Raw genomic sequence first — 26,215 nt, 5'->3', positions numbered from 1 at the left:
ATAATTTTTTCCCCTATGACAATGATAGATCACAGTGTGACTGTCAGTACATATCAAGTCAATGTCTAAGAGATCTTTAATTGAAGAGATTCTAACAAGAAATCTACCTAATCTTCTCTTGCTTTAACGTTAAAACAAAGTTCTCAGAAGGGCTCAAAACTCACCCTCCACTATTTGGAATTCCCCTAGCAATGTATCAAAAAGCTATACCAAGAAACTTGTCTGGCTGACATAATTTGCTAGGATAATGAGTTGTTTTGTTGCATTTTGAGATCAAAAGTGTGGAATAATAAAAGTTGGTGTACCTGACATTCATTCCTGAAGCACCCTCCCTGTTCAGTAGAAGGTATGTAGAATGTCACTTGTACATCGTGATCAGATCATGCCCTAGCACTAGTATGGCATTTCATGCCCTAGCACTAGTATGGCATTTCATGCAGCTAATGCATGATTGATACTGCCACAGCCAGATATACTGTAATTGATAATAACTATCATTGAATGTGATACATCATGTAACAACTGCGATAGGGTAAGCTTTGAAATTGCAGTACCACCACTGTACAATGTTCTTCAACTTCTTTCTTGACCAATATGTTGCCATCACCTAATAAAATTATGTTACTTCAGCATTATATCATTCGATTTATAAGCATTTGTGTACATCTTAGGGCAAAAATCTACAGTTCTGTAGGCATTATAGAGAATTATGTTTTCACTTTAAAAAGGAAAGAAAGATGGCAGTAGTTCAGGCACATAAACAATGATTGCAAAAACACTTCAGCCCAAGTATAATGCATTCAGAGAAGCAAATTAGGAATGATTTGAATATCTCCCTTTCCCACATCATCCTCACTAGTGTAGAATTCTACCCTTAGTCTCCACTGGGAGAATGACGGATACTATGCTGGCAAGAAGACAGAAGACTCCATACGTACAGATGGTGATCATCACGGAGTGCTTAATCATCACCTGCGGAGGAAAGGACATAGGGTTCATGAAGCATCCGTTTCCATGGAGATTTCCTCACACTCGATGCCAAGGGCATCATTTGTAGAATTACTCAAAGCAAAATTCAGGGAAAAACTTTGGATCCAGTGACAATCTAAATCCTAATTTTAATTCATTTCAGTGACAAGTTTACACCTAAACCATGAATACACTTATGTATTAAAAATCCATACTCCCCTTGATGAAACATATATCAAAATATTAACAATATCAAAGGAGTATTCAATAGGAAAGGTTTTATTGAAAAGCTTGATAGTAGGTACTCAGGGAAATATATCTTAAGATGGTACAATGAGAGACAAGTCCCTTCCCCCTCATCTCTCATGATGCCTTAATACAGGGAAGATCAACTTGAAGGTTGTAAGAAATTGTTTGTTTTTCCTTCCCCCTCCCGACCCCCTTTATCTTTTAAGGTGGGGGGATGTGAGGGGGTGAGGGCTGCATATGAGAACTGTGAACCAAAATTTGTTACAAGCTAATCAGTTTGATAATGAGAAGTGAAACCCATTCTTCAAACTCGGTGCACTCGCACCAACTCCCATCCAGCCTCCCTCCTGACTCACCTGAGCAATGAATGGTGTTAGAATGGCCCCCATTCGAGACGCCGCCACACACAAACCCATTCCTATAGATCTCACATGTGTAGGAAAGACCTAGACAAAGAAACAACAACAACAACAACAAAAAAGCTGACATTTGCAAATGAACTCATCACAACATGGAAGATAATGTTTAATTTTTTTCTATCATCATCACAGCTGCAGCTAAACAATACATGCACACAGACAGGACCTGTTGAAAAATTTTTTTTTCTTTGAACAGAAAAGTGTAAATTTCTAATTTTCACAACACAAAGTCAGTGCTATTTTGCTGAAAAACTATCAGGACATCATTCATCAACCTTTTATGTTTAATATTTTGTAGGAAACATAACATTCATAAATCCAGAGTATCATTCTTTGCCGTGCCCAGCTTTGATTTTCCAATATTTGACATAATCCACACGAAATGTTCTGACAAAAAAAAAAAAAAATTGACAGGGATACATCAATTTACAAAAAGTAAATGGTCATGAGTACTGCAAAACTAGGAATATTCATGTGCATTTCCATTTCGCGAATTTTGCGAGAGCCAAGTTCGGCAAAAATTGAAATGTACACTAAAGATCTTGTCTACACTATATGTGACCCTGCACCTCAAAACAAACAAAAAGTCGCCAGACATGAATTTTTAGTTAATACCATATTCTGAAAGAGCAGACTTTAAGCTTTAAAATTATGTATAACTCAAATCAAATGGACCCTCCTAACCTATCTAAATATTGGAAAGAAAGCACAAACTCAGGAAAGTGTGAACTGAGAAAAGAGGCTCTGAAGTACAGTGTCTATTCAAGCGCTTAATCTTTACCAAACCGTGCTGGCTGTGCGATGAATGGGACAAAAAAACAGGAAGTAAACAACCACAGTAACAACAATGAAGGGATTGTTAGATTAAACTGAAATTAGGTATGCCTCATTAACACATTCTGTCCATAATTGATGCCCACTTTCAAAGCAGTAGCACTATCCTTTCAAAAGTTATTAGAGTTAAAAGTGAAGAGTGTGGACAAGGATTTTCAGAAATGAAAAAGGGATTCTAAAGACACACCTAATCACACTATTCTACCAAAAATGTTTGAGATAAACTGCTAAAAAAACACACTTTCCTGCCCGTCTTATGATACCAAATTTTAGCATAATGTAAAAGAAGACCCGCTCTTTCAGAAAATATGAAAAAGTCAAGTTTGGCTAGGTTGACCCATTTCACTTATTTTCAGTCCTCACGCAAAATCAGTGTGTGCGACTTTATGTTCGTTTTGAGGTGCACGGTCACATATGCACTGAATGTTAGAGGCAACTTGCGAAAATTTCACGCTGCGAATAAGCCGTCGGCTCCCATTCGCAAAAATTTCATGCTGCGAAAATATTGTGTTTTACAGTACCATTGTCAAGATTTCACATGAGGTTTACCATGAGAAGCTCCATTCATGAGGTTTTGCCTTGTCAAATAGACTCGGCAGGGTGCTACAAAACTTTATTTTTACACATGCCCGATCGGGCAAGCAGATTTTCAAATTTGCTGCAAAACACTTGCCCAAACATTAATTTTACTTGCCCGAAAGAAAGTCCAAAATGTAAGAAAATAATATAGAAAATCATGTGCAAGTCAAGGGCTTAATAAAACAGAAGCATTTGAATAAATGGCACACATTAATTTGCATGCTTAAACACAGTGTAGTAAAAAAACTCTGTCTGATCAAGTGTTGCTGTTGCATTGCACTGGGGCTTCTACACGCAAGTGTTGGAAAGTAGCTGAAATGAAACATAAAGTGTGTTGCATCACCCATTATCTTTGGGCTTCTGTATGGTTGACTCTGTGGGTTTGTTGACGGAATAAGTGAAAAAAGATGGCTTTTTGCTTGCCTTATTCGGTCAAGCATTTGTTTTCATTGTTCAAAAACACTTGACTGAATTTAATTTTCACTTGCCCTGGGCAATCGGGCAAGTGCTTATGTAGCAACCTCTAGAGCTCCTCATCTTTCATCAAATGTAAAATCTTGTAACAATGTAAGAATAAAGACCATTCATAATTTGGATATTCATAAGAGGAATGGTCCTGACCCACTCTTCTCAACCTTTTTCAACTCGAGACCCACTTTAACTCCTTCAAACATTTTTTGAGGCTCAGAGTTAGGTCAAAGATAAATATTTTTATCTTATGTTTGGTTGACATTGCTGCCCACTGGTTGAGAAGGGGGGTTCTAGACTAAGGCGTGTTTACAATGACCATTTCTTAGGCCAAGGTGAATGGGGAAACTGTAAGATGAATGGAGAGCCCATTGTGCCCTATCCTAACTGTTCAATGGCATTTGACTGCATCGACTGCAAACAGTACAATGGTATTTTTTTGGCAAATATAATGTGATGAGTAGTCAATCAACTCAGCAGCAAGAAACATTCTAAGTGTGGTATAATGCTCACTCATGTGTGCACTTGTGACAATTATGAGCATAATGCATTCACACATTAACACATACCCACACATTTACACACAAAGAAGGAACAAGACATATTTACACATACAGATATACACATAAGAATATATTTACACATACACATATTCATACACATAAATATACTCATATAGAAACATGGACATGTATACAAAAAGACATTGGCTGTATAATATGTAATATTAAGACCCAGTCACATTGACATGCCGGATCACCCTGGATCTGATCCGGAGTGATCTGGGGAGAGATCCGTGTTGACGCCTTGGACATCCTTGGACATTCGGGAGGCCAACATGGCAACTTTTGGAGGTCAAAAACATCCAGGGACTGCCGTGTTAGCCGAGCAATCCGGGATGGTCCCTGTGGCTGGCGTGTAGCTGGCGTGTTGATCCGTATAGCTGCTGTGTAGACGCCGCACTCTTCCAGCATGGATCGTGCAGTTGCCGGGTGAGTCCAGCATGGTCTTTGTAAACGCCGTGTTGATACCGTGTGCGCAGTCATCAACGCTCGTCGACGCTCCATCCAGAGCGAAACTATCCCGGAACTCCTTGGATCATCGTTATAGATCCTTGAGGATCCGTGTTTATATGTGACCGGGGCTTTAGTTTATGAAGGTAAATAATGGAAAAACTGTTGCCAAATCTCACCTCTGGAGTATACACATAGAGGGCCTGAAAAGCTCCTGATATAGTAGCTCTCGCAACAAAGATTATCGCCAGCTGTACGTTGCTGCATAGGGACAAAGGATAGAGCATAAATGGCATGAAGAGGCTTAGAAAGAAATGGTACATTCAAAACACAAAATATATACACATGCACACACATAAAGAACACATTTTGTCAGTTACAAGGTATGTGAAGCTGTATAGAAATTTTGTAGAAAGGGTTGTGAAAATCCTGCAATCTCATCAGTGGAAAGCAGCACACCAGTACTTTTCTGTCTTTACATTTGACATCAAATAATCAATGCTATCGCTTGTGATAGACATTGTAAACATGCTATCACGCACTTGTAGCAAAAGAGTTCATGTTATTTATTCGCAAGAGGTGGCTAGCCACGCATCCAGTAAATTTACTGTTCATCCAGTAATTATCTATGCATAGTTTCAAGTATGGTAAGCCGAAAAGAAATGCATCCAGCAAATTTGCTAAGAGTCATTAATTACCGGATAAAAAAAAACCAGCAAAATTTTGTCCATTGTTCTGTAAAACAGATGATCCACACATCTTTTCCTGTGTCAGTAGGAAAAGTGTGCATGCAGTAACTATGGAATCTAGTCCGCTTGTACCCCCCTTGGCTGCGCCTTGTGGATGAAATAATTCCATGGTTATCTCATGCACACAATTCCAGTGGCGGATCCAGAGGGGGGGGGGGGTGCATGCCCTCTCTTTATTTTCTGTTAAAACAAAAGAAATCAAAAAAAAATTGGGGGGGGGGGGGGGTCTTGCGCCCCCCTTTAATTTTGTAAAGGCGCCTCCCCTTTACGGAAATCCTGGATCCGACCCTGCAATTCCTACTGATGTACTCAGACCTGTGCACCATTTGTATCCTGACCAGAGAGATAATTATTTGTGTGACCTCCACATTTCTGTTACAATGCACACAAACTACTAATGAGTGAGTATTGAATTCTCTACTGGTAGTGATGACAGATTTCCTCAAGAAATTAGCAACCACAGCAGAGTTTCAGTGAAATTCTAACTTTCTTACCTCTATGCATCATCCAGGCAATATCATTTGAAAACATTCTTCCATATCAAAACACAGAACTTAAAGGTCAAACATTTAGAAGGCAGTACGGCTGTACTTCAGTCTAGGCATATGGCTGTCAGCAGTTTGACAGGATAAATGAGAAACTCACGAAGTTGAGCAAATGAGAAGAAGAAAGACGAACAGCGTCGCTATAAGCATTTCCACTCCCATGGTCCACTTCCTACCCAGCACTTCAATAGCAACCAGCGTCAGGAAGATACCTGCATTAGAAAGACACAAAGTCCTGTTACAATGCCATCTGTTCAAGATGTGCATCTGAAGTATTAAAAAAATAAAAAAGAAAGAAAAAAAAAAAAACTACCTCTCATACAAGAAAAGTAGGTATAAGGTGCCGTTTTGTGAGCACTTCCACCATCTTCTAGATTTTGTCCAATGGCATTTGGTATTGGAGTAGCTTAACTCAAAGTTCAGCACAAACCACACATTATGCACAGGTATTCTGGATCATATAAAGTATGTTCTTTGAAGTTAACCCATTGAAGAGTAGACTCGGGCAGGTGTCTATGGGAGATGCGTGTTGTAGCAAAATCAGTCCGTCCTCAAAGGGTTAAGATATCCCTCAATTATCCTAAGTGAATTTCCTCTTCTATAAGATAATAATGGTGTAAAGAGGTATCGAGGTGTAAAATTTACAAATGCATCATGACCAAGATATCATAATCTTTATATATGGCTATTGTGGTTCCTCATACACCGTCATTATGAGGTACAGTTGAGCCCAATTCTAGTTCCTTTCTCATTTCATTTACTCCCTCCCTATGTTTATCTCTCATCATCACCATCATCACCATTACCATCACCATCATCATCATCACCATTACCATCACCATCATCATCATCACCATTACCATCACCATCATCATCATCACCATCACCACCATCACCACCATTGCCACCATCACCATCATCATCATCATATCATTATCATCATCATCATCATCATCATCATCATCATCATCATCATCATCATCATCATCATCATCATCATCATCATCATCATCATCATCATCATCATCATCATCTCAGGGGAAAGGAGGTCACTGAATGTATGAACATCTCTACCTGGAAATTCAGCAAAGGAACTTTCCAGAAGCTTCAAGTATCCATGAGAGTCCAGAGATTTGCATGCCGCTTGGCACTCCAATTCCGGTTCAGGTTCGGCTGCAATGACCAATCGTGGAAGAAATATGAGCACGTTTTGGATCCAGCTGATAGCATGCACAGAGACTGGTAATTACAACCACATCACTGGCTTATCCTCTTGAAAGATGTGAAAGGTCACATCCCTGTTTTAACCAACCAAATTTCAATTATGGTTTATATCTTAACTTCTTCTTTTTCTTGTCACTGGCTCAAATCTAATAATTACTCATTTGACATCATGTCAAAAGTAGACCAATGTGTATTGTCCACAAATGCACAAGTATATTTGATCTAGAGTGAAAATGCCAATATTTCTGAAAACAAACCAAAACTACTTACCGGCACAAGAATTTCCAGACGAGAAAATCTCTGTTGACATTAGAACTATTCCATAGTACAGGAATGCATTACAAAACCTGAAATGTGAAAAATGAAATAGACAGTTGCAAAAGGCGAGACCTGGTTGGTAATTCTTTCATGTTATCATCTGAAGACAGCGAAAAAAGTCACATGTGGGACTACAAAGGTTGAGCAAAATCATGTGACTTATGTTGGTCTACTTCCTTGCATGCAAGAAATGTGAGATAGCTTTGAACAACACTCAACACCATACAAACAATTCAGTGAAATAAAGAGCACTAACAAAGATTAGCACAGATTGACATAATGGGGTTTCATGAATTATCAACAGCTGCCTAAACAGAAGAAGAAGGAATAATACCAGTGGTCCATCATGCTTAGCAAAACAAATGTTAGAGAATATTAAGTAGAGGGGTGAAAGTTGAGGTTTGAATTTTCTTCCAATTTGTCTCCCTCAAACAAATGAAATTTGCAACATAGTAAATGTTGATCTGTAAATTAACAAACATGTCGGAAAATAAGAACAAGGGACAGCCTGGTGGTAGTCTCTGCCCGGAAAGCAGTAGATGACAGGTTTGAGTCCTGTAGTTCCTTTTTTCCAAACCTCAAACAAATGTTTATTTGAAATTTTTTTGAAAAATGGTGTTCAAACCAAATAAGGGTTCAACAAGTTGCACTATCTGGACTGTTTTGGGAGCACACAAACGCTGACTACAAGTGCCATTTTTCATGATTGAACAACAAATAGAAGCAGTGCATTACATCCACTACAAAACAATTTACTTAAGCTGATAGATTATCACTACTACAGTGTATGCATGTGTTCAAAAGCACATCAAACCCCTATGCAAGCTCAAGAAAACAGACAAAAATAACGAGCGGAAGTTTGGTTGGTACCTTTTTCACCGGTTATCCCCTTTTTCACTGGTTAACTAGACACATTTCTACCTCACAGTAATCACCATGGTAACAGCCAAATCATAACCAATCAGCTACAAACATCTGTATATTGTTGTTGTTACAGTAGCTGCAATCAGCAATACTTTCCAATGACATGAGTTTCTTTGTGAAGCAGGACCCATAATCATGTTCACAATATACATACCACAGAATAATCACAGTTGCCTTATACATACCATAGAATTAAAAGAAGTATTGAAGTGATGGCAAGCTCCTTTGTCCTGAATAATTCGCGTACGGCGCCCTTGGGTTTCTGAAAGAAAAGACAGCATCAAAAGCACTTCAGAGAGTCATCTTGATCCATACAGTGTGAATATCATGTATAGATAGGAAAGTGGAACACATCACTTTATATTGTGAGAGACCAATTTACCAAACCTAAAAATGTCCATGACCATCATAAAATACAGCTTGTATGATTCTCAAGTCTAATGTGTTACTTGTAAATCTGTTATTGGGCAAGCATATTTGTGTCAAATAATTTTATTCAAAATGTAGGTTTGTAGTCAAATACAGAGTAGACAGTATACAAGAAAAATATCAGGATGCACAATGCTAAATTTTCAGCCTTTGATACTCACTGGAGTGATTCATGTCTTCCCCTGCCTCCCCCACATCCCCCCTTCAAATAATGACACAAAAGCAAAAAGAATATCCTTTGTTTTGTTTGTTTTTCCTCTTTTCTTTTCCTTTTTGGTAAAATTAAAAACTCAGAATTTGATTGATGCCTGCTGACATACCAGCTCCACTTTCCTCCTCAGCCGACCAGGAGGGAGGGGTCTGGAGTTCATCCTTGAGATCCTCTTCAGGGTTTCCATGGCGCCCGACATGTCACCTGATACTTGCTGGTATAGGGTGCTCTCTGGCAGAAACTGTGTGACAGAACAAGGTCATGACTATCACATCCCACTGCTTCAAAAGTAATCAATTCACAGGTTTAAACAAAGAAATAACCTTTAAAAAAAAACATGATCATCCCATAAAGCTTAGTGCCATCAGTCAACTTCTTTTCATTGCAAAGAAGGCACATATGGCCCCTTTCACAGACAGTTTAGAGTGCTCACATTGTATTTTTACAAAGAGCACTATATTTGTGCGGTGGAAAGGAACAGCAAGTTTGCATACTATGTACAGTTGAATAGCATTCACAATTCAGAAGATCTGCATATACAGGTGATTCCCATTATAGTAAAGTCCTCAGGACCAGCAGTTTACTTGTCTTACATCAAACTTTTGTTGTAGCAGAACGATAAAGAATATAAAGATATATAGATAATAATTTGTGGGACCTGAATTTTAACTTTGTTGCAGCAAGAGTTCCGTTATAACAGGGGTGCACTGTATGCTGTATGCACAATACGAATAAATGAATACTCTTTCTACAAGCCAGAAAGCAATCATATTTCTCCATGCCTCTTAAAGAGCTTAAAAGTGAAATGATGAGCTGTGTAAGACTTGGTTGTTGTTGTCACGACAGCATCTCTGCAGGCACTTTAGGTAATAGCTGTATCACTAAATGTATCATCAAGTTACAGTTGTTCCTCATAGGCATTCAATACTCTGATAAATATATGACAGTGTTGTTGTTCTTTTGCATCAAATATTCAAAATAGGCCCTATTAAACTGGCAGCAGATTTTTTATTCCTCAAGGGCATGTAATACAAGCTGATAATACTCAGATCTGAGGCTGAGCACTCAGAATACATTATTAAAGGGACTGTACAGTACTGGTCGAGGTAGGGATTCATGTTTTGAACATTCTTAAGTGAGATAATGAAAAGCCTCTTATGAAATATGAAAGAGCATGTAATTTTAAGAAGGATTCAACATTTATTTGATGAAAATTGGTTTTCAAATGGCTGAGATATCCAAAAAAGTGCTAATAATAAAAGGCGACATGCCACGACTTTATTAGGGTCTCTTTGTTTCACCTTGTTTTTGGATATCTCAGCCATTTCAAAACCGATTTTCATCGAATAAACTTTGGATACCCTTAGAACAACATGCTCTTTGACATCTCATAGAGTGGTTTCTGAATATCTCGCAAAATGTTAAAAGCTAAATCTTCACCTCGACCAGAACTGTACACACCCTTTAACCAGCTCATAAAAGTTTGTTGACCTACCTTCATCATAAAGAGGAAAATAAGGAGGGGAGCTGAAGAGAAGGCTAGGAGATAGCGCCATCCAAGCGTTGGCATGATAACCAGTGCTAAGAAAACCTCTAGACAAGCTCCAAGAACCCAGAAAACCTACATCATCAATAAAACAATACATAAAACATTAAAAAGATGATACAAACATATTAGATGAAATCATGGAATTCCTTTATAAGCAGGCCTAACATAAATGCCAAAGTTCTTGCATTTAATATCAAATGTGTAATTCCTTTTAAAGGGAAGGTAAACCCAAAGAGCAATGTGGATTGAGTGAAAGCAGCAACATTAGTAGAACACATCAGTGAAAGTTTGAGGAAAATCGGACAATCGATGCAAAAGTTATGAATTTTTAAAGTTTTGGTGTTGGAACCGTTGGATGAGGAGACTACTAGAGGATATGACGTATGAGTGGACAACAATACAAAGAAAATATAAAGGAAATTCAACAAAAATTCACTTTTCTAGAATTATGAAAGAGCAATGGACCAACCGCTTTCAGAAAGCACAGGGAATAATTGCTACCCTTAACATATGTCAATATCAAGTTGATGGAATTTGTAATTTTCATGAAAAATGGATTTTTGTAGTATTTTCTTTATATTTTCTTGGTATTGTTGTCCACTCATACGTCATAACCTCTAGTAGTCTCCTCATCCAGCGGTTCCAACACCAAAACTTTAAAAATTCATAACTTTTGCATCGATTGTCCGATTTTCTTCAAACTTTCACTGATGTGTTCTACTAATGTTGCTGCTTTCACTCAATCCACATTGCTCTTGGGGTTTATCTTCCCTTTAAGCAAACATTCAGCCACAGCCGGTACTGATGGACTACAAGTAGTAATATATAATGTTACATTTTGTTACAACCAGATTTTTTGAATGACATATTGCAAGAGAGCAGCATGAGTAAACATCGACAAATGTACAGCCAAATTATGAGATGTAACAAGTCAATTTGATGCCTTAAACTGCATAAAATGATGTCTACTGTTTTAAACCCTTCTGTAGTTTTGTCTAGTTTTCTATGAGCCTTCACTTCATCTACCAGTAAAATTACATGACAATTTGTTCCACGGACTGCTGTCCACACCAAAGTGGTTGCACACATCACTGTCGGACCAGTAACTTTTTCAGGAATGGACCAGCAAAGAATGGAAAAAGTGGATACCTACTGGTCTGACAAACAGGCCGGACCAGTAGGAAAAAACAATTGGGGGGGGGGGGGGGGGGGGTAATTTCCATTTATTTATGTATTTATTTGTTTATTTATTTATTTATATATTTATTTATTTATTTTTTATTTATTTATTTATTTATCTATTTTTTTATTTATCTATGTCTATCTATCTATCTATCTATCTATCTATCTATCTATCTATCTATCTATCAATTTATTCATTTGTTCAGTATTCTTTATCCAGTCTTTATTCTATCAGTGGTTTATACGCTATTGTTCTAGGAGGTCCCTGCAACAGAATAATTTAGAACTGACTTTTTATGTTTAACACATTGATTTCTTTATATCAAAATATGAAATTTTATTAAGAAAAAATAGAGAAATAACTAAAACAGAGATAAAAATGTAAAAGAATCTAATATTCTGCGTAGTTTCCACGACACAATGCAGCACAGGATTTTATACATACTTCCAGGAAAACAAGGCACAGACCCCGTCTTTTGGCCGGTAGAAACTCCGCATAGATGACTGCCCTGAATGAATGAAGAAATGACCACACACAAACACACATCACCAGCCATGAGTGAGCACACATTTTCTACTTTATGGTACACATACTTCAGTACAGACACTCAAAAGATGATATGTACAATGTAAGGCCTTTACATCAGTGCAGACATGTGACCAATAAACTATATCTATGGATATTTTTCCCATATGGAATGAGTAACAAACTATTGCATTTGTACACACTCAATGTACATCCATTCTTAAAATCCAGTTCGGATGCACTAGCTGTTGCTATGTCAGCCAAATCTCCGACACGCTCTCTGGTTATCAGGAACGATCCTAGATATACAGGTATGCATGAAATTTGACCACGTCATAAATGTGTGATCATAAAGTACAATTAACAAGTTTGATTATGAACTACACGTAGTAAATGAATGGATGGTCAGGTTAGAGAAGGATACAATGCACCTCTGCATAAATTTACTCTTTACTAACTTTTGGAAAATCCCCTTCACCTAAGTTTACAAGAAACAAGGAAAAGTAGAAATTACGCGGTGCGTAATATATGTCCCCGCCGGAAGTAGCATTTTGTAGCAAAATGTACAATACAGGTAAAAAAATCAAGGTCAAAGGTCAAAGAAGTCAAAGGTCAAAATTCTGTGTAGAAGTTTTGAAGCCCTCAACTAGTGCCATCACATAAAGCAAACGGAATCGAAATCGGGTTAGAAATGGCGAAGGAGTAGCATTTTGTAGCAAAATGTACAATACAGGTAAAAAAAATCAAGGTCAAAGAAGTCAAAGGTCAAAATTCTGTGTAGCACTTTTGAAGCCCTCACCTAGTGCCATCACATAAAGCAAACGGAATCGAAATTGGGTTAGAAATGGCGAAGGAGTAGCATTTTGTAGCAAAATGTACAGTATAGGTCAAAGGTCAAGGTCAAAGGTCACAACTGAAATTCTGTGCAGAAGTTTCAAAGCTCCAATGTAGTGCTATCATATAAAGCAAACAGAATCAAAATTGGCTCATAAATGACAGAGAAGTAGCAAATTGAAGATTTTGATCACACACAGACGCACACACGGACAGACACACGGACACACACACGTACGGAGCCCGTTTCATAGTCCCCTGCTAGAACTCGTTCGGCGGGGACAAAAAACACCTCAGAGCTTCCACAGACCAGCTAGAGTATTTCCAAAGGTTGCCTACAAGATGAAGCTAATGCTGAGGATTCGTGAGGTAGCCGATGTGGCACTGTCTGACAAAATGTTACTAGCATTGAGTTTATTTTGGCACTCCACTATAATTGAATGCACCTGCTTGCCACCCCTCCACCTCCCTCTCCCCCCCCCCCCCCCCCCCCCCCCCCCCCCCCCCCAAAAAAAAAAAAACCCAAACAAACAAACCTTTAAAAAAAAATGAAACTGCTTTTAGATGCTATCAGGAATATCATGCATACTCTAAAAACTGCTGTTGATATGTTAAAATCACTGAGTGTAAATCCTTCACAGAAAAAAAAACAAAGAAATCTCCCAGAAACACATACACACAAATGTTTACTGCTGGTATCCAGTATTTTTTGCATCTATTCTAATACCAGCACAAGTTTTGAAATGACAGGACAGTTCCTGTTCAACTCACGACTGAGATGATCCTCCGAGAGAGACGCCAACGAGACCCCGAAGGATGAGAACCCAGGCAAAGGTTGGGGAGAAGGCGCTCAGGAAACCATAGAGAAAGATGTAGAAGGATGACAACCCCAACGTCTGCAAGAATACACAAGAGTTTGTAAGAATGGGTGGCTCTACCATTTACAAGCACCAACTGAGAAATCAGCTATTATTTTTTTCCCCTGCCTTCTCTCTCCTTCTCAATCTCTCTTATTTATCACTCTCTCTCTCTTACACACACACATATGCGTCTATGGTGGAAACCGAGGACCCGTTTTACCCATAAGAATTTCACCACATAACCGAGGACCTGTGTGTTAGTAGGATTCTTGTAATCCGAGGACTCATTCGTATATTACCATCCAACCGAGGACTTATTACAATAATGCTAATCAAGGACCTACAAACATGTACCCCTACATGCAAAGGCATGCAAAAGCAGACCATTTGGAATGGTCTGTGTACCGAGGACATCCTCGGTTTAAATGTAAAGTTCGTATGTGTGTCCTCGTTTTACACCATGGGTATTCAGTGCACACACACATACTCTCTCTCTCTGTGTCCCACACTCCACAGTGATTGCTACGATTCAGATTCAGATTCAGATCATGCATACATACATACATGCACACATACATATATACGTACATACAAACATACACACATAAAAACATACATACATCATACAAAAAAAAAAAAATTAAATACACAATTATATAATCATGATACTTACAATAGAGCTAATGATCATTCTCTTAATTTTTTAACAATCATATTGCATGAATTACACTTCTCTTCATATATTCATTAATTTCATTGAAATGGGTTGATCCACCACTTACAAGAACTTAATGTAATAGAGAAATCTGCTCTCATTTCTTTTCTGTTTTATTCTAAATACAACAACCCAACCCCCCCCCCCCCTATTTACACTAATACTTTACCTCTATCTTATAGACTTTAAATACAGGCTGGATCATGAAAAGTATGCAAAATACAGCATTTGATATGACCGCCAATTGCAGATACCAATTCGATGATGCATTTCTTTTACAATGGCAACATACTTGAAGACCGCTGTACTACCTACCCATCTCCGTCCATACTTGTCACCAATCAGGCCCCAGACTGGGGCCCCAAGGAAGTAGCCACTGAAGACAAAGGTGGTGATGAGGGCTTGCTCCCAGGGGCCCAGATGCCACTCACACATCAGTTTGTCCGACAGGACACTGACCAGCATGATCTCAAAGGCATCCGCCATCTACAAGGAAGAACCAGAGTTTAATACTTCAAAATCACCTGATACGGAATTGACTCATGATTTGTTTTATTGGTATAGACAAGGTTCTAAAGACATCATGAAGCCATGCTGAGGGGCAAAAACTTTGTGGGAAGGGGAGGGGGCATACACATGGGCAAGCACGTATTAAGCGTTACATCACACATCCCATGATAGGCAGGCTGGTGTGAGGTATGCATACCAAGCACTAGAGCTATGCACTTAATACATACGTGATTTGCTTTTGCCCTCATATGTCACGGAACCTCGTCTATATACATGTAGACAATTAAGAAGCAATGAATACTTGTAAGCAAACTACAAGGAATGACAAGTTCCCTCTGAAAAGACACGGCAATGAGGATAAAGTGCCTTGCCAAGGGGCACACCTACTGCTGCCAGGGGACTTCAACTACATCACAGGGACATCATGATTTGTATTTCACAGTCTTGTACGCCAAGCTTAAACAGCTCAACATCCATTGAAACTTGAATTTCATAATTCTTGAGTACCCTATAGCAATGCTGGCAGATGCTTTCGCTGCACTTGTTTGTTGATCACATTTCACAAGATGAAATCACTGTGTGAATTGAACACGGTAGCAGATGAAATCTTTATACAGTACCTTATTCCAAGAAGCCGCAATTGTCGTGGCAGAATTAACACAAAAATGTGGCGAATATGGAGATTAATACTCACTAAAATTTTATCATCTCTCAAAATGTCTCATCAGGCTCTAACTAAATGCTTGGATGGACCTAAGTGCATAGAACAGGCTTTGGTATTGATATCTAAGTGAGGAAAAGAAAATCAGTGAGCACCTTTCCATACAAATAGAAAGGTAACCATTTCCAACAGTACAGAAACAAACAAAGTCATAGTTACAGCTTAAGTTAAAGTGATTATTGAAACATTTGATAATATCATGTGATAGCTATAGAACTGGTAGAAATTGAAAGAACTTTAGAACGAAAGGTAATATTTGAAACATGTGCCTACTATCATACACAGTCACATGAGTGGTGTAGAATAAATAGAGAAGAAATCTAAATAATTGATGATGGTTTTCAAACACCCCATAGTAAAGATGAAAAAATGAATAATTTTAGTCATGCTGAAATAACAACCAAAATTTTATCACCTGCTTTTGATGCAGGAAATATTCAGTCCAAATTTTTGTGAGATGACAAATAAGTGTTACATCATCATATTTCCCAATATTCTAGAACTATACACTTACTGTACAATGTATATAACAATGGCTGAAGTAAGTAATGCCATCCATAATATAGATACTTTCTAAAAAATGACAAGCAAATAGAACAAACACCAATAACAACCCCCAAAAAACAAAATACATGAAACATGCTCTTTCAGCAGTGTGACAACATTAACAGTGACCTACCCAATTGAAACCAACAATGCCAGAAATCATGATCTGGAACCAACCAAAACCCATGGCATCCACCGCTTCCTCCACTGTGTACTCGCCATCTTGGTCGAAAGACAAAATAAATACGAGAAAGAGAGAGATAACATTATGCATATCATACGTGAGAAAGAGAAGGGGGAAGAAGATTGAAAAGGAGACAGGGGTAGCAGGACAGCTGGGGTATTAAAGGAACAGAGTACAAAATGTACGTGATGTATTTCCTCCATGATAATATTAAGCAGTGTATCGACTTTTTTAAGTCTCTTGTAGAGGAACAAATTTATCAATGGGAATGGTGGCAGATATGAATGAGTGAAAACTATGCAGTGTTCTTTTTAAATTTCATAATGATAATTTTGATATCATAAAATTTGTAAAGAAATAATACAATCTTTTTAAAAAGTACTCATGACCATGCACTGAAAAATAAAAAAAGGTATGCAAGAGAAAAATCAATTGCAAATTTTCAGAAAGATACAACTTTAATGCAGTAAATTATTGGCTGGTCAGTTCAGTGAAAAATCTAGATATTATTGTATGAATGCAACAAGATTGCATAGCAATGTAATTGATTACAAAACCAAATTAATACTGAGATCTTGATGCATGGGGGGGGGGACAATTTACAAGAAAATACACCCTCATACAGTAGATTACAATGTGCCTATTGGAGCTCACTTTCAGAGTTTTTTTCCTGTGCTGTTTGTTTTGAGCTCAGTTTATTAAACATCAAATAAGGGCTTGGACTCAAATGCTATTTAAAGGGGAAGGCTAGTAACTGATCAGTGGGAATTAGTGGAAATGCTGGGAGATGATTGTTCCAATCCTGTATGGGATTCATTCAAGAGTACATTGTATATCTATTGTTGTGTGAAAATTATTTGCTTCAGAATGGTCTCATATTCAAGTAATGAGCAGTTTAATGCCCCGTCACTGACCAGGGACGCTTATCTGGAAACATTAAACTGCACATTACTTGAATATGAGACCATTCTGAAGCAAATAATTTTCACACAACAATAGATATATAATGTACTCTTGAATGAATCCCATAAGGATTGGAACAATCATCTCCCAGCATTTCCACTGATTCCCACTGATCAGTTACTAGCCTTCCCCTTTAAGCATTTTTGCTTAGAAACTGCAAATGCCGATTAATCCATGCTGCAAAAATTTTCACAAATATTGTGCTCTGCAAAAGTAGAGCCAAACACACACACACACACACACACAAACACACACACACACACAAATAAAAAAAAAGAAATGACAAGTATACCAAAAATCTGGGGCAGGTAACAAAATAGGAAAGAAATATACTTTCATATCAAGTATAGTTCACCAAAATAGACCCAGCACACACACAATGACACAAAAACATACACACAAAATTAACCACACAAAGATTCCCACAATGGCTTTACATATTAAAGGGATGAGAATAATACATTGTACATGGGGAACTTCATCTCAGGGCAGTGCTTATGATGTGTATCGTATGGATAGAAAGAAAATCTACGTTATATCATATCTCCACAAGTAATATAGAAGGAGAGCAAAAGTTGTGGGGAAAAGTGAGTGATTAGAATAGTCACATCAAAATAATAAGTTGTGGGGAAACGTGAGTGATTAGAATAGTCACATCAAAATAATAAGTTGTGGGGAAAAGTGAGTGATTAGAACAGTCACTTGTAGGAAGGAATCAGGAGTACATTGGAAATTCATAAAGCTAGAAGGAGCAGATGAAATTGATAATTAAATGTTTCTTCTTAGAGCCTTCATAATCACAGGAAATGCCACACAGGCCATAAAAAGAAAACACCCAATTATATTGAAATACTTAATTACTTTGCAATATTCTTTTTCTTCTCCTTCTGTGCAATCTTATGAGAAATGATGTTACTCATATGACAGGAGAAGCTGCATAGAAATCATCTCATATTGCACATTACTGCATATCAATATTTGTTTTAATAAATATACAACAAGTACAATGTATTACATATAAATCTAGATTTTAAAGCAAAATAAAACTGTCTGATCTTGTAATGATTGCTACCGCACAAAGTAGTGGGAAGGGTGCTCATTAAGTTGACCAAATGTGCCTTGAACTTTGACCTTGGACAGTTTCCTTTGATTCATATGATTTCGCACTCATGTGCATCTTGTGTTTTCTGCTATCATACCGTGCACAGAAATACAATGTAAGCTGAATGAGAGACTCTGAAATTCCTTTGATATTAAAAGTTCTGGAATGCCTGGACAATCTGATGCAAGCGGAAATCTTGTCATATCCAGAACATATTCCTAACCTTATTGCCTGATGCCATCTTCACATGAAAGAGTAAGCAAAGAACTCACTAGCAAATAGGCAACCCACCCCCCCTCCCCCTCCCCCCCTCCCCCCCTCCCCCCCCCCTCCCCCCCCCCCCCCCCCCCCCCCCCCCCCCCCCCCCCCCCATCCTAGCACAGCAGTTGTTATGACATCTAACACTGTTTGGTGAAAACTATTTTGTTCCAGTATACTGTATTCAATCAAGCTTACATGAGAATGTGTGAAATGGTTTCGAAAACAAGATTGTGGGATAATTACTGGCAAAGAATGCTGGTATACTTGCAACATGGGCACACTCTACTTGTGTAAAAGCTCAGCACAGATGGCAGAAACGAAACTTACAAACTGAACTCCAAATCCCATTTATACTGCAGCCAAAAGTCAAGCAACCCTGAACCATTTCTGGTGCTGCTTTCATCAAACACAGACTCATGGTCCATTTACACTGCCTATGTATGTCTTTATGACATGTATACACAAAGTACTGTTTGAGAATCTGCCACTCTGAAGTCGAGGTGACTGACTTCCCACAAATCAATCGTGTGTGCTGATCAAAAATACATTTTTTATACACATTGTACAACTGTGTATGTAAGATTTTTACCTGAGCAATGTAGTGTGAGTGAAACAAAAAAATATTGTCAGTAGAGCCTACTATGTACATGTACATCTGTATTCACACACATAAATTCCTAATCTAATAGTGTGACCCCACTTGTCAGCTTCTGATCTGTAACCTGCAGCCATTTCTCAAACTACATTGTTTACGGTTTGTAACATTAAAGGACAAGTTCACCTTCATAATCATAAGGATTGAGAAAATGCAACAATATTAGTAGAACACATCAGGGAAAGTTTGAGGAAAATTGGACAATCGATCCAAAAGTTATGAATTTTTTAAATTTTTGTGTTGGAAGCGCTGGATGAGGAGACTACTACAGCTTGTGAGTCACATGCGTACAACAGTATAAAGAAAATGTTAAAAAAAATTCAACATATTTTCACTTTTTTCGCATAATAAAAGAGCACTTGACTTGCCTCTTTCTAAAGGCAGGGGGAATAATATTACCCATAACATTTGTCGGTAACGAGTCAGGGGAATGTGTACTTTTTTCAAAAGATGGAATTTTGTGAAATTCTCTTTATATTTTCCTTATATTGTTGTACGCATGTGACATCTAAGTTATTCATACACTGCAGTAGTCTTCTCATCCAGCGGGTACTGCACAAAAACTTCAAAAATTCATAACTTTTGAACGGATTGTCTGATTCTCCTCAAACTTTCAATGATGTGTTCTACTAATATTGCTACATTCTCTCAATCCTTATGTTTATGAAGGTGAACTTGTCCTTTAATAAACTTGTACGGTATGTTCATACTGAGCCCAAAATCACTAAACTGCCTCTGCTGCCATGGTGGTTCAAAGAATGGATTGTACTAGCATAAATATACTTTGCAAAGACAGTTCATAGTGAGTGTGGGCAAGACCTACTGTACTGGTAGAAAAGTTAAGAAGCATATTTTTCTTCAGCTCGTATGAAAAGAGTGTTAGTAATGACATTAGTAATGACCAAACATTTGCATTCTTGAATGACAGTGTTATCGTGCCATGCATGACTGTAGATATAAGATGATGTTTCAATGCAAGAAACAAGGAAACATGCTTCTTTACCACAGGCCTCTTTATTCTCTCCAAATCCCAGAGATGAACTTGCATCGACCTCAAGTAGGCGATCATGTTCCTCACCTTCAAAGTCACTGCTTGCATAGCCAGACACTCTGGGGTCTTCTTCCAAGCGTGAGTATGATAGAGAGGAGTCATTGTTGGCCGTGTTGGGAAAGTTAGGCTGGCTGTTCTGGTCCCCGTGTTCCGCTGCTATAGGGTCTGGGACCATGTGGTTACGGGGCTCCACTTTATCATTAATATCAGCATGGTCCTGGCCCTGGTTATTGTGAGAGTCCAGCTCATACAAATTTGCCATTGCTGGATGGATATCTGGGGATCACTCTATAAAACCAATGCAGCTGGGCTATGCAGAGTCTGTACACCTTCCTTGCAATGAAGTCCAGAAAGAGATTAGGCTTGATCCTTCTCCCGTGGCTGTGCATTGGAAAAAGAAGTTGAATTATTTTATTTCCAAGACTGAAGACAACTTTTGCCCTAAATCAAATTTACAGTAAATACCTCTCATTGAGCCAGGATCAACTTATAGGCCTATAGCTTCCAGTTTCCATAATAAAGATATAGTAAGATATCTTGGTATCAATCATACTTATAGTTCCAGTGGTAGATGTACAATTTGTACATGATCACCATACCAGTTACTATTTTAACAAGCAGTACTCACAGTAATTGCAAACTGCATAAAACGTGTCATAATTATTACCAGGTACAGTGTGTATGCAGTCAAATATCGACAGAAAACCTGAAGGTGTATTGTAGGTCTTGCGAACAATAGGTTTAACCCTCAACGGTGTGGGACCTGCTTTCTACACACAATGGCACACACATGGTACATGTACATACGGAGCCCCAAAGACTTTGTACACAACCTACAATGTACCAGTACTGTAAATCATCTGTGAAGCTGTTGTAACTCATGCTGGTGTATTTTGATATCATTTTTCAAGGTCTTACCCAGCTCTAATTGAGCTGAATCAAAGACTGACAGAAAGAGCACACTAAACATGCTCTCATAATGCCAATTTCAACATACATGTAGGTGGTGCCAGTGAAGTATCCTCTAGGACCCTGTTTACAGTGTGAGGTGAGGCCGCAGCCGAGCCGCAGCCAAGCCCACCTTCATTTCAGTGTAAACGCGCAAAAGGCCAAATGCGAGGCAAAAATTGGCCTCGATTTGGCCACGCTCTGGAGGTGGTCTCAGCCGCGGCCGAGCCGGGGCTGAGCCCGACCTTTTCTCAGTGTAAACACAAACTGGGCCAAATGCGCGACCAATTTTAATCTGGCTTCCAAACCCTCTGCCTGTACTATTTCGCTATTCAGGATATTAACCCCCTCAACGTCGAAAACTAGTATAGTTTTAGGTGGTTTTGTCCTGCAAAGAATTTTTTCCTTCGGCAAAGGCCTTTGCCTGAACGGCGACTTCGTCGCCACGGAATTCAGTTAGCAAAGGGTCTGAAAACCAGACAATACCAAATTGCGTTTGTTTACTAACAGAGTGCCACTAAGACAAAATATTGAAAGGTTTGAATTTAAAGCGCGGCAGAGCCCGGCAGTGTAAACGGACAAAATTGCAGGGCTCGGCCTCGCAATTGAGGCTGGGCTCGGACGCGGCTACTCGGCCTTCTCAAGTAGCAACAGTTCCATTGATGATAGTCCCACTCATAGTGATTCCAGTCAGTGGGAACAATCATCTCAGTTCAACAAAAGGGCTATCCTGGGGTATAGGGGGTGTCACGAGTGGAGTGACAGACGCTCTCCTCCACTGAGGTCAATTTGCATAGAATTTGTAAATAAGCACTTAAGTATGTAAATTGATGTAAATTTTTTAACATGTCAATGGAAAACATTCCAGACCACTCTCGGTAGAGCCACGGTAGTGCTATGTGTGGCAAGGAGCGGCAGTATGACATCAGGCCGTGAAGGGGACATCACGCTGTGGTGCTGTCTCCGTGACACATTGCATGAGAATGGCCACTCGGTAACGGTGACAGGGGCCGCCACCCCAGTCAATATTACTTAGAGATACCCACAGATAGTGGTAAGTGCATTAATTTTGTAATTTTTATATTGTTAATTGGAATAATTCGTTTGTCTAAATGATATCTGAAGTGAGAGTGAATTGTGATAAACGTTTCGGTTAATATGTGATATAGAATATATAATGGCTGTTATGTGTAGTTGCATGAGCCTGAATATATTTGTATAATGAGGTAATTTGAACGTCAGTCAGGATGTGAATGTAATATGAATGTGTTTCAGTGCTCTGGCTTGAAGTTATGTGATTATTTTAATATTTGAAGGGTTTCCGGGTTTCCCGAAGGGTCAAGGGCCCACTGACACTGCAAGAGGCAGGTGCATAAAGGCGTCGTAGACTGTCGACCAGCTCCGAGGCAGTAAGGGAGCATAGACTGTCGACCGGACTTCATTCCTGGATGCTGAGGAGACACCGCTGAGACGTCCGTCGGGAGAGCGACCACGCGAACGGCAATCGCGAAGAGTTGCTACGACAGACCACGCGACAGTCCATCCCAGCACCAGCGTAACGGGGCCCCGTCGTCGACCGACACCGTCGTCGACCTGCATTGTCATCGTCATACATCGTCGTCATAAGCCATCGTCACGCAACGTACACCCGTGACAGCCATTCGAGGTGAAATAAGTCCAATTTAAGTTAAACATAATAAAGTCTTAAGAGCCAGAAAGCCACTGAGCAGGAATGATTTATGTTCGTTTTTTTCTCTTTTTATCATTTGCTGTAACACCAAGATTCACAGTTATAGACAATTAAAATATATGAGTTAACTGAATGCACATTGGTTCCTCCGTTTCGTCTTGTATGAGTTACAGCCTGCCAACAGTTCTCAGAGGTATGAAAATTTCTTTGTTCCGTTTATTTCCACATATAAGGATGGAAATCGGGCAAATTCTGTGACGGGGGGCTAAATCATTTTAGACTTCTAACTTCAGCACAGCCATTCAGTTTGGAAAAGAAGGTGATAACTCCAGTTCTGAGGAGGAAGAGCAGAGGATGGATCATACAATGTCCATGAACATACAAGATCTAGGCCTATAACTTTATTGAACAGTCAATGAAAAGAAGTGAAGCCAGCACCAGAATAAGAAGTTGTGGATGAATACCACACAGACTGCAGAATATTCAGATAGAGCTTAGAGGGCTGGGGAAAGAAAGAAAACTAAAGTGAGTACATTCTGTACAGTACCATTTGTGACATTTTTTTTTTTCATAATTTCAAAAGGGACCGCATTACCATACATTAACTTACCTGCAGGTTATTCTTGAACATAGAGAGGAAAGAGAAATCATTCCATAACTTACCACGCACGGCACGGCTTGACTTCAGAGACAGTCAATCAAGTATTTTGTTCACCAAATGGTTATGGGCACAAGCATGCATGAAAAAGTGGCGATTGTGTAGTCGGTCAAGTAAAGCGTGTCCACGAAATGGTGCCAGATCCATTCATAAGCGAAGCTGGAGCTCTGTGAAAAACCAGGTAGATTAGATTAGGCCTAGGCCTACTGCAACGTAGAATTTGTACAGTTAGCATGTACACTTATAGACAGAAAGATCCGTCTTTCCGGAGGATTCTTTTATATTTTGCCATTAACGCTGTCCTCCGTAATACGAAGGGGATCCGTGAAGCCAGACGTAGTCTCCGCGGAACATTCCCCGACGGACAGATACAGACCGATCTTTCGGTCAAGTACTAGTACACCAATAGTACAGAAGTGTGGACTTGCCGGGGAGCGTTTTTTTTAAAGACGGCACAGATTGGGGCATGGCGCGTGTTAAACCTATGGGAGAAACGTTGGGTTAGGGTTTATGGTTATGGTTATGGTTATGGTTAGGGTTAGGGTTAGGGTTGGGGTCAGGGTTAGGGTTAGGGTTAGGGTTAGGGTTAGGGTTTGATGGTTAGGGTTAGGATTAGGATTAGGGTTAGGTTTAGGGATAGGGTCCCCAATCTGTGCCGTCTAAAAAAAACACGCCGGTAGGGACGTACTGAGGACAATTACAAGCGTTCAGCTGGTTGGTACTTACTTGGCGAGTAGATGTGACTGTACACGTAAACACCGATGTGCACAAGAATCACGTGACACGCTTTTCAGCGGAGTGATCAGCTGATCGCTGTACGCAATCCACATGATCAAATCAAGAGATTTTAAAAGGAATAGAGTGATGAGTACCTGTACAGGCCTAGTTTTCTACTAGTATTGTTTACTACAATCCACGATTATTCCTTGCTGACAACGTGATAAAACGTAGAATTTACGAGAACAGGATGTCATTCCATGTACATTATTATGTAGGCCTACATATTTGTTTTGGGAATGAGATGTTACACAAAGATATTTCTCAAATACAGGAAACTCAAATTACTTGGAGGAATTTCATACTTGGTTCTACAGGAAACCTTGCGTTAGAATGTGTGTGCTTTTTTATTATTGGTATGCAAAACACGATATATTTTCTGTCAGAAATAAAAAGAAATGATTCCATTTTTGCCAGTTGTTTCATTTTTTTGAAGCAAGCGAAGAAAGTAAATGAATACATAAAAAATAAAAGTTTTGTATGCACTATTAGGTGAAGTCGTAATCATGTTCATATGCTATGACATTCAATTGTACCGCAATGTCGAAAGGTGATAGTGTGAAAAAAAGAGTTGATAGCAAATGAATATTCTTTTTTTTTCGACGGTATAGGCCTACATTTTACAAATCTCTCGGACTGTTCTGTTGTATGCTTATCTACAGAATGTCCCAAAAAAAATTACAACCAAATTTTCGCATTGATAACTTCCAAATATGATTAAACTGTCTATATGCTATTTCAGGGTCTTAAAATACAACGTCTTAGCTATATTGTGCCGAAAACCCCATTCAATTTGACCCAGTGGTGACAGAGAAATGTGGATCGTTGTAAAGCATGTCATGCGTGGGTCTGATTCTTCCAAGTTTATCACGTGGATGCTCTTGGAGCAGCAGAACTTGGAGGGAACACTGTAAAAACATTGGTGTTAGATTTAACACCACGGGTGTTAAATCTAACACCACGGGTGTTAAATCTAACACCACGGGTGTTAAATCTAACACCGATCAAACTTCAATAAAGAACCACACCCACAGGTGTTAAAAATGCACTGTGATGGTGTTGAAAAGTGTTCACCTGACACTTCGTGGTGTTAATTTGACACTGTACCTGGTGTTATTTTGACACTGTACTGGTGTTAATTCAAAAATGACACCACATGGTCTTGATTTGATATTTGTTGGTGTTAATATCAATGGTTTAACACCCGTCCAGCCTGAAAGAGACCACACCAGCTGGTGTTACTTTGGTGTAAATTTATTTTCACATTTTTTCAAAAATCTAGTATTTTAATGTAAAATTCTTGATCGTCTTGTTTAAATTAAAAATCAACAAGAAGTGCAGTTACTATAAACTCTTAAAAAAAAACAGTTTAAAATTTGGAAATGACACCCGTAGGTGTTAATTTAACACCATAAATGAGCACCCAAAATTTAACACCAGCTCGGTGTTCACTATTTAACACCGGACTTTTTGCAGTGAAGGGATTCCTGTTGACATGCTCTACAAAACTCCTCATTTCTCTTTGACCACTGAAGCAAATCGGATTGGATTT

The 26,215-nt window shown here is 38.8% G+C and overlaps 1 protein-coding gene across 1 annotated transcript; it reads right to left on the bottom strand.

The window, feature by feature from the left end:
* Positions 1 to 790: 790 nt before the first annotated feature.
* LOC139734141 (synaptic vesicle 2-related protein-like) lies at positions 791 to 24,177 on the bottom strand. The gene is made up of 15 exons (XM_071644947.1): positions 23,892 to 24,177; positions 20,543 to 20,971; positions 16,508 to 16,596; positions 14,913 to 15,083; positions 13,794 to 13,918; positions 12,108 to 12,171; positions 10,427 to 10,552; positions 9,041 to 9,172; positions 8,477 to 8,553; positions 7,320 to 7,396; positions 6,900 to 6,998; positions 5,926 to 6,037; positions 4,711 to 4,792; positions 1,575 to 1,664; positions 791 to 972 (listed from the first exon to the last, which is right to left on the bottom strand). The coding sequence occupies exons 2-15, from the start codon at positions 20,850 to 20,852 to the stop codon at positions 856 to 858; spliced, it is 1,671 nt and encodes a 556-aa protein (XP_071501048.1). The 5' UTR covers positions 20,853 to 20,971; positions 23,892 to 24,177; the 3' UTR covers positions 791 to 855.
* Between the last annotated feature and the right edge of the window lie 2,038 nt (positions 24,178 to 26,215).

This window comes from Diadema antillarum, unplaced genomic scaffold, assembly GCF_040938485.1.
Source record: "Diadema antillarum isolate AM-2024a unplaced genomic scaffold, OU_Dant_1.0 seq00000512_RagTag, whole genome shotgun sequence".
In the NCBI taxonomy this organism is placed as follows: domain Eukaryota; kingdom Metazoa; phylum Echinodermata; class Echinoidea; order Diadematoida; family Diadematidae; genus Diadema; species Diadema antillarum.
Note: the sequence above shows the minus strand (reverse complement) of the source record. Positions and strands in the feature narration are given on the sequence as shown.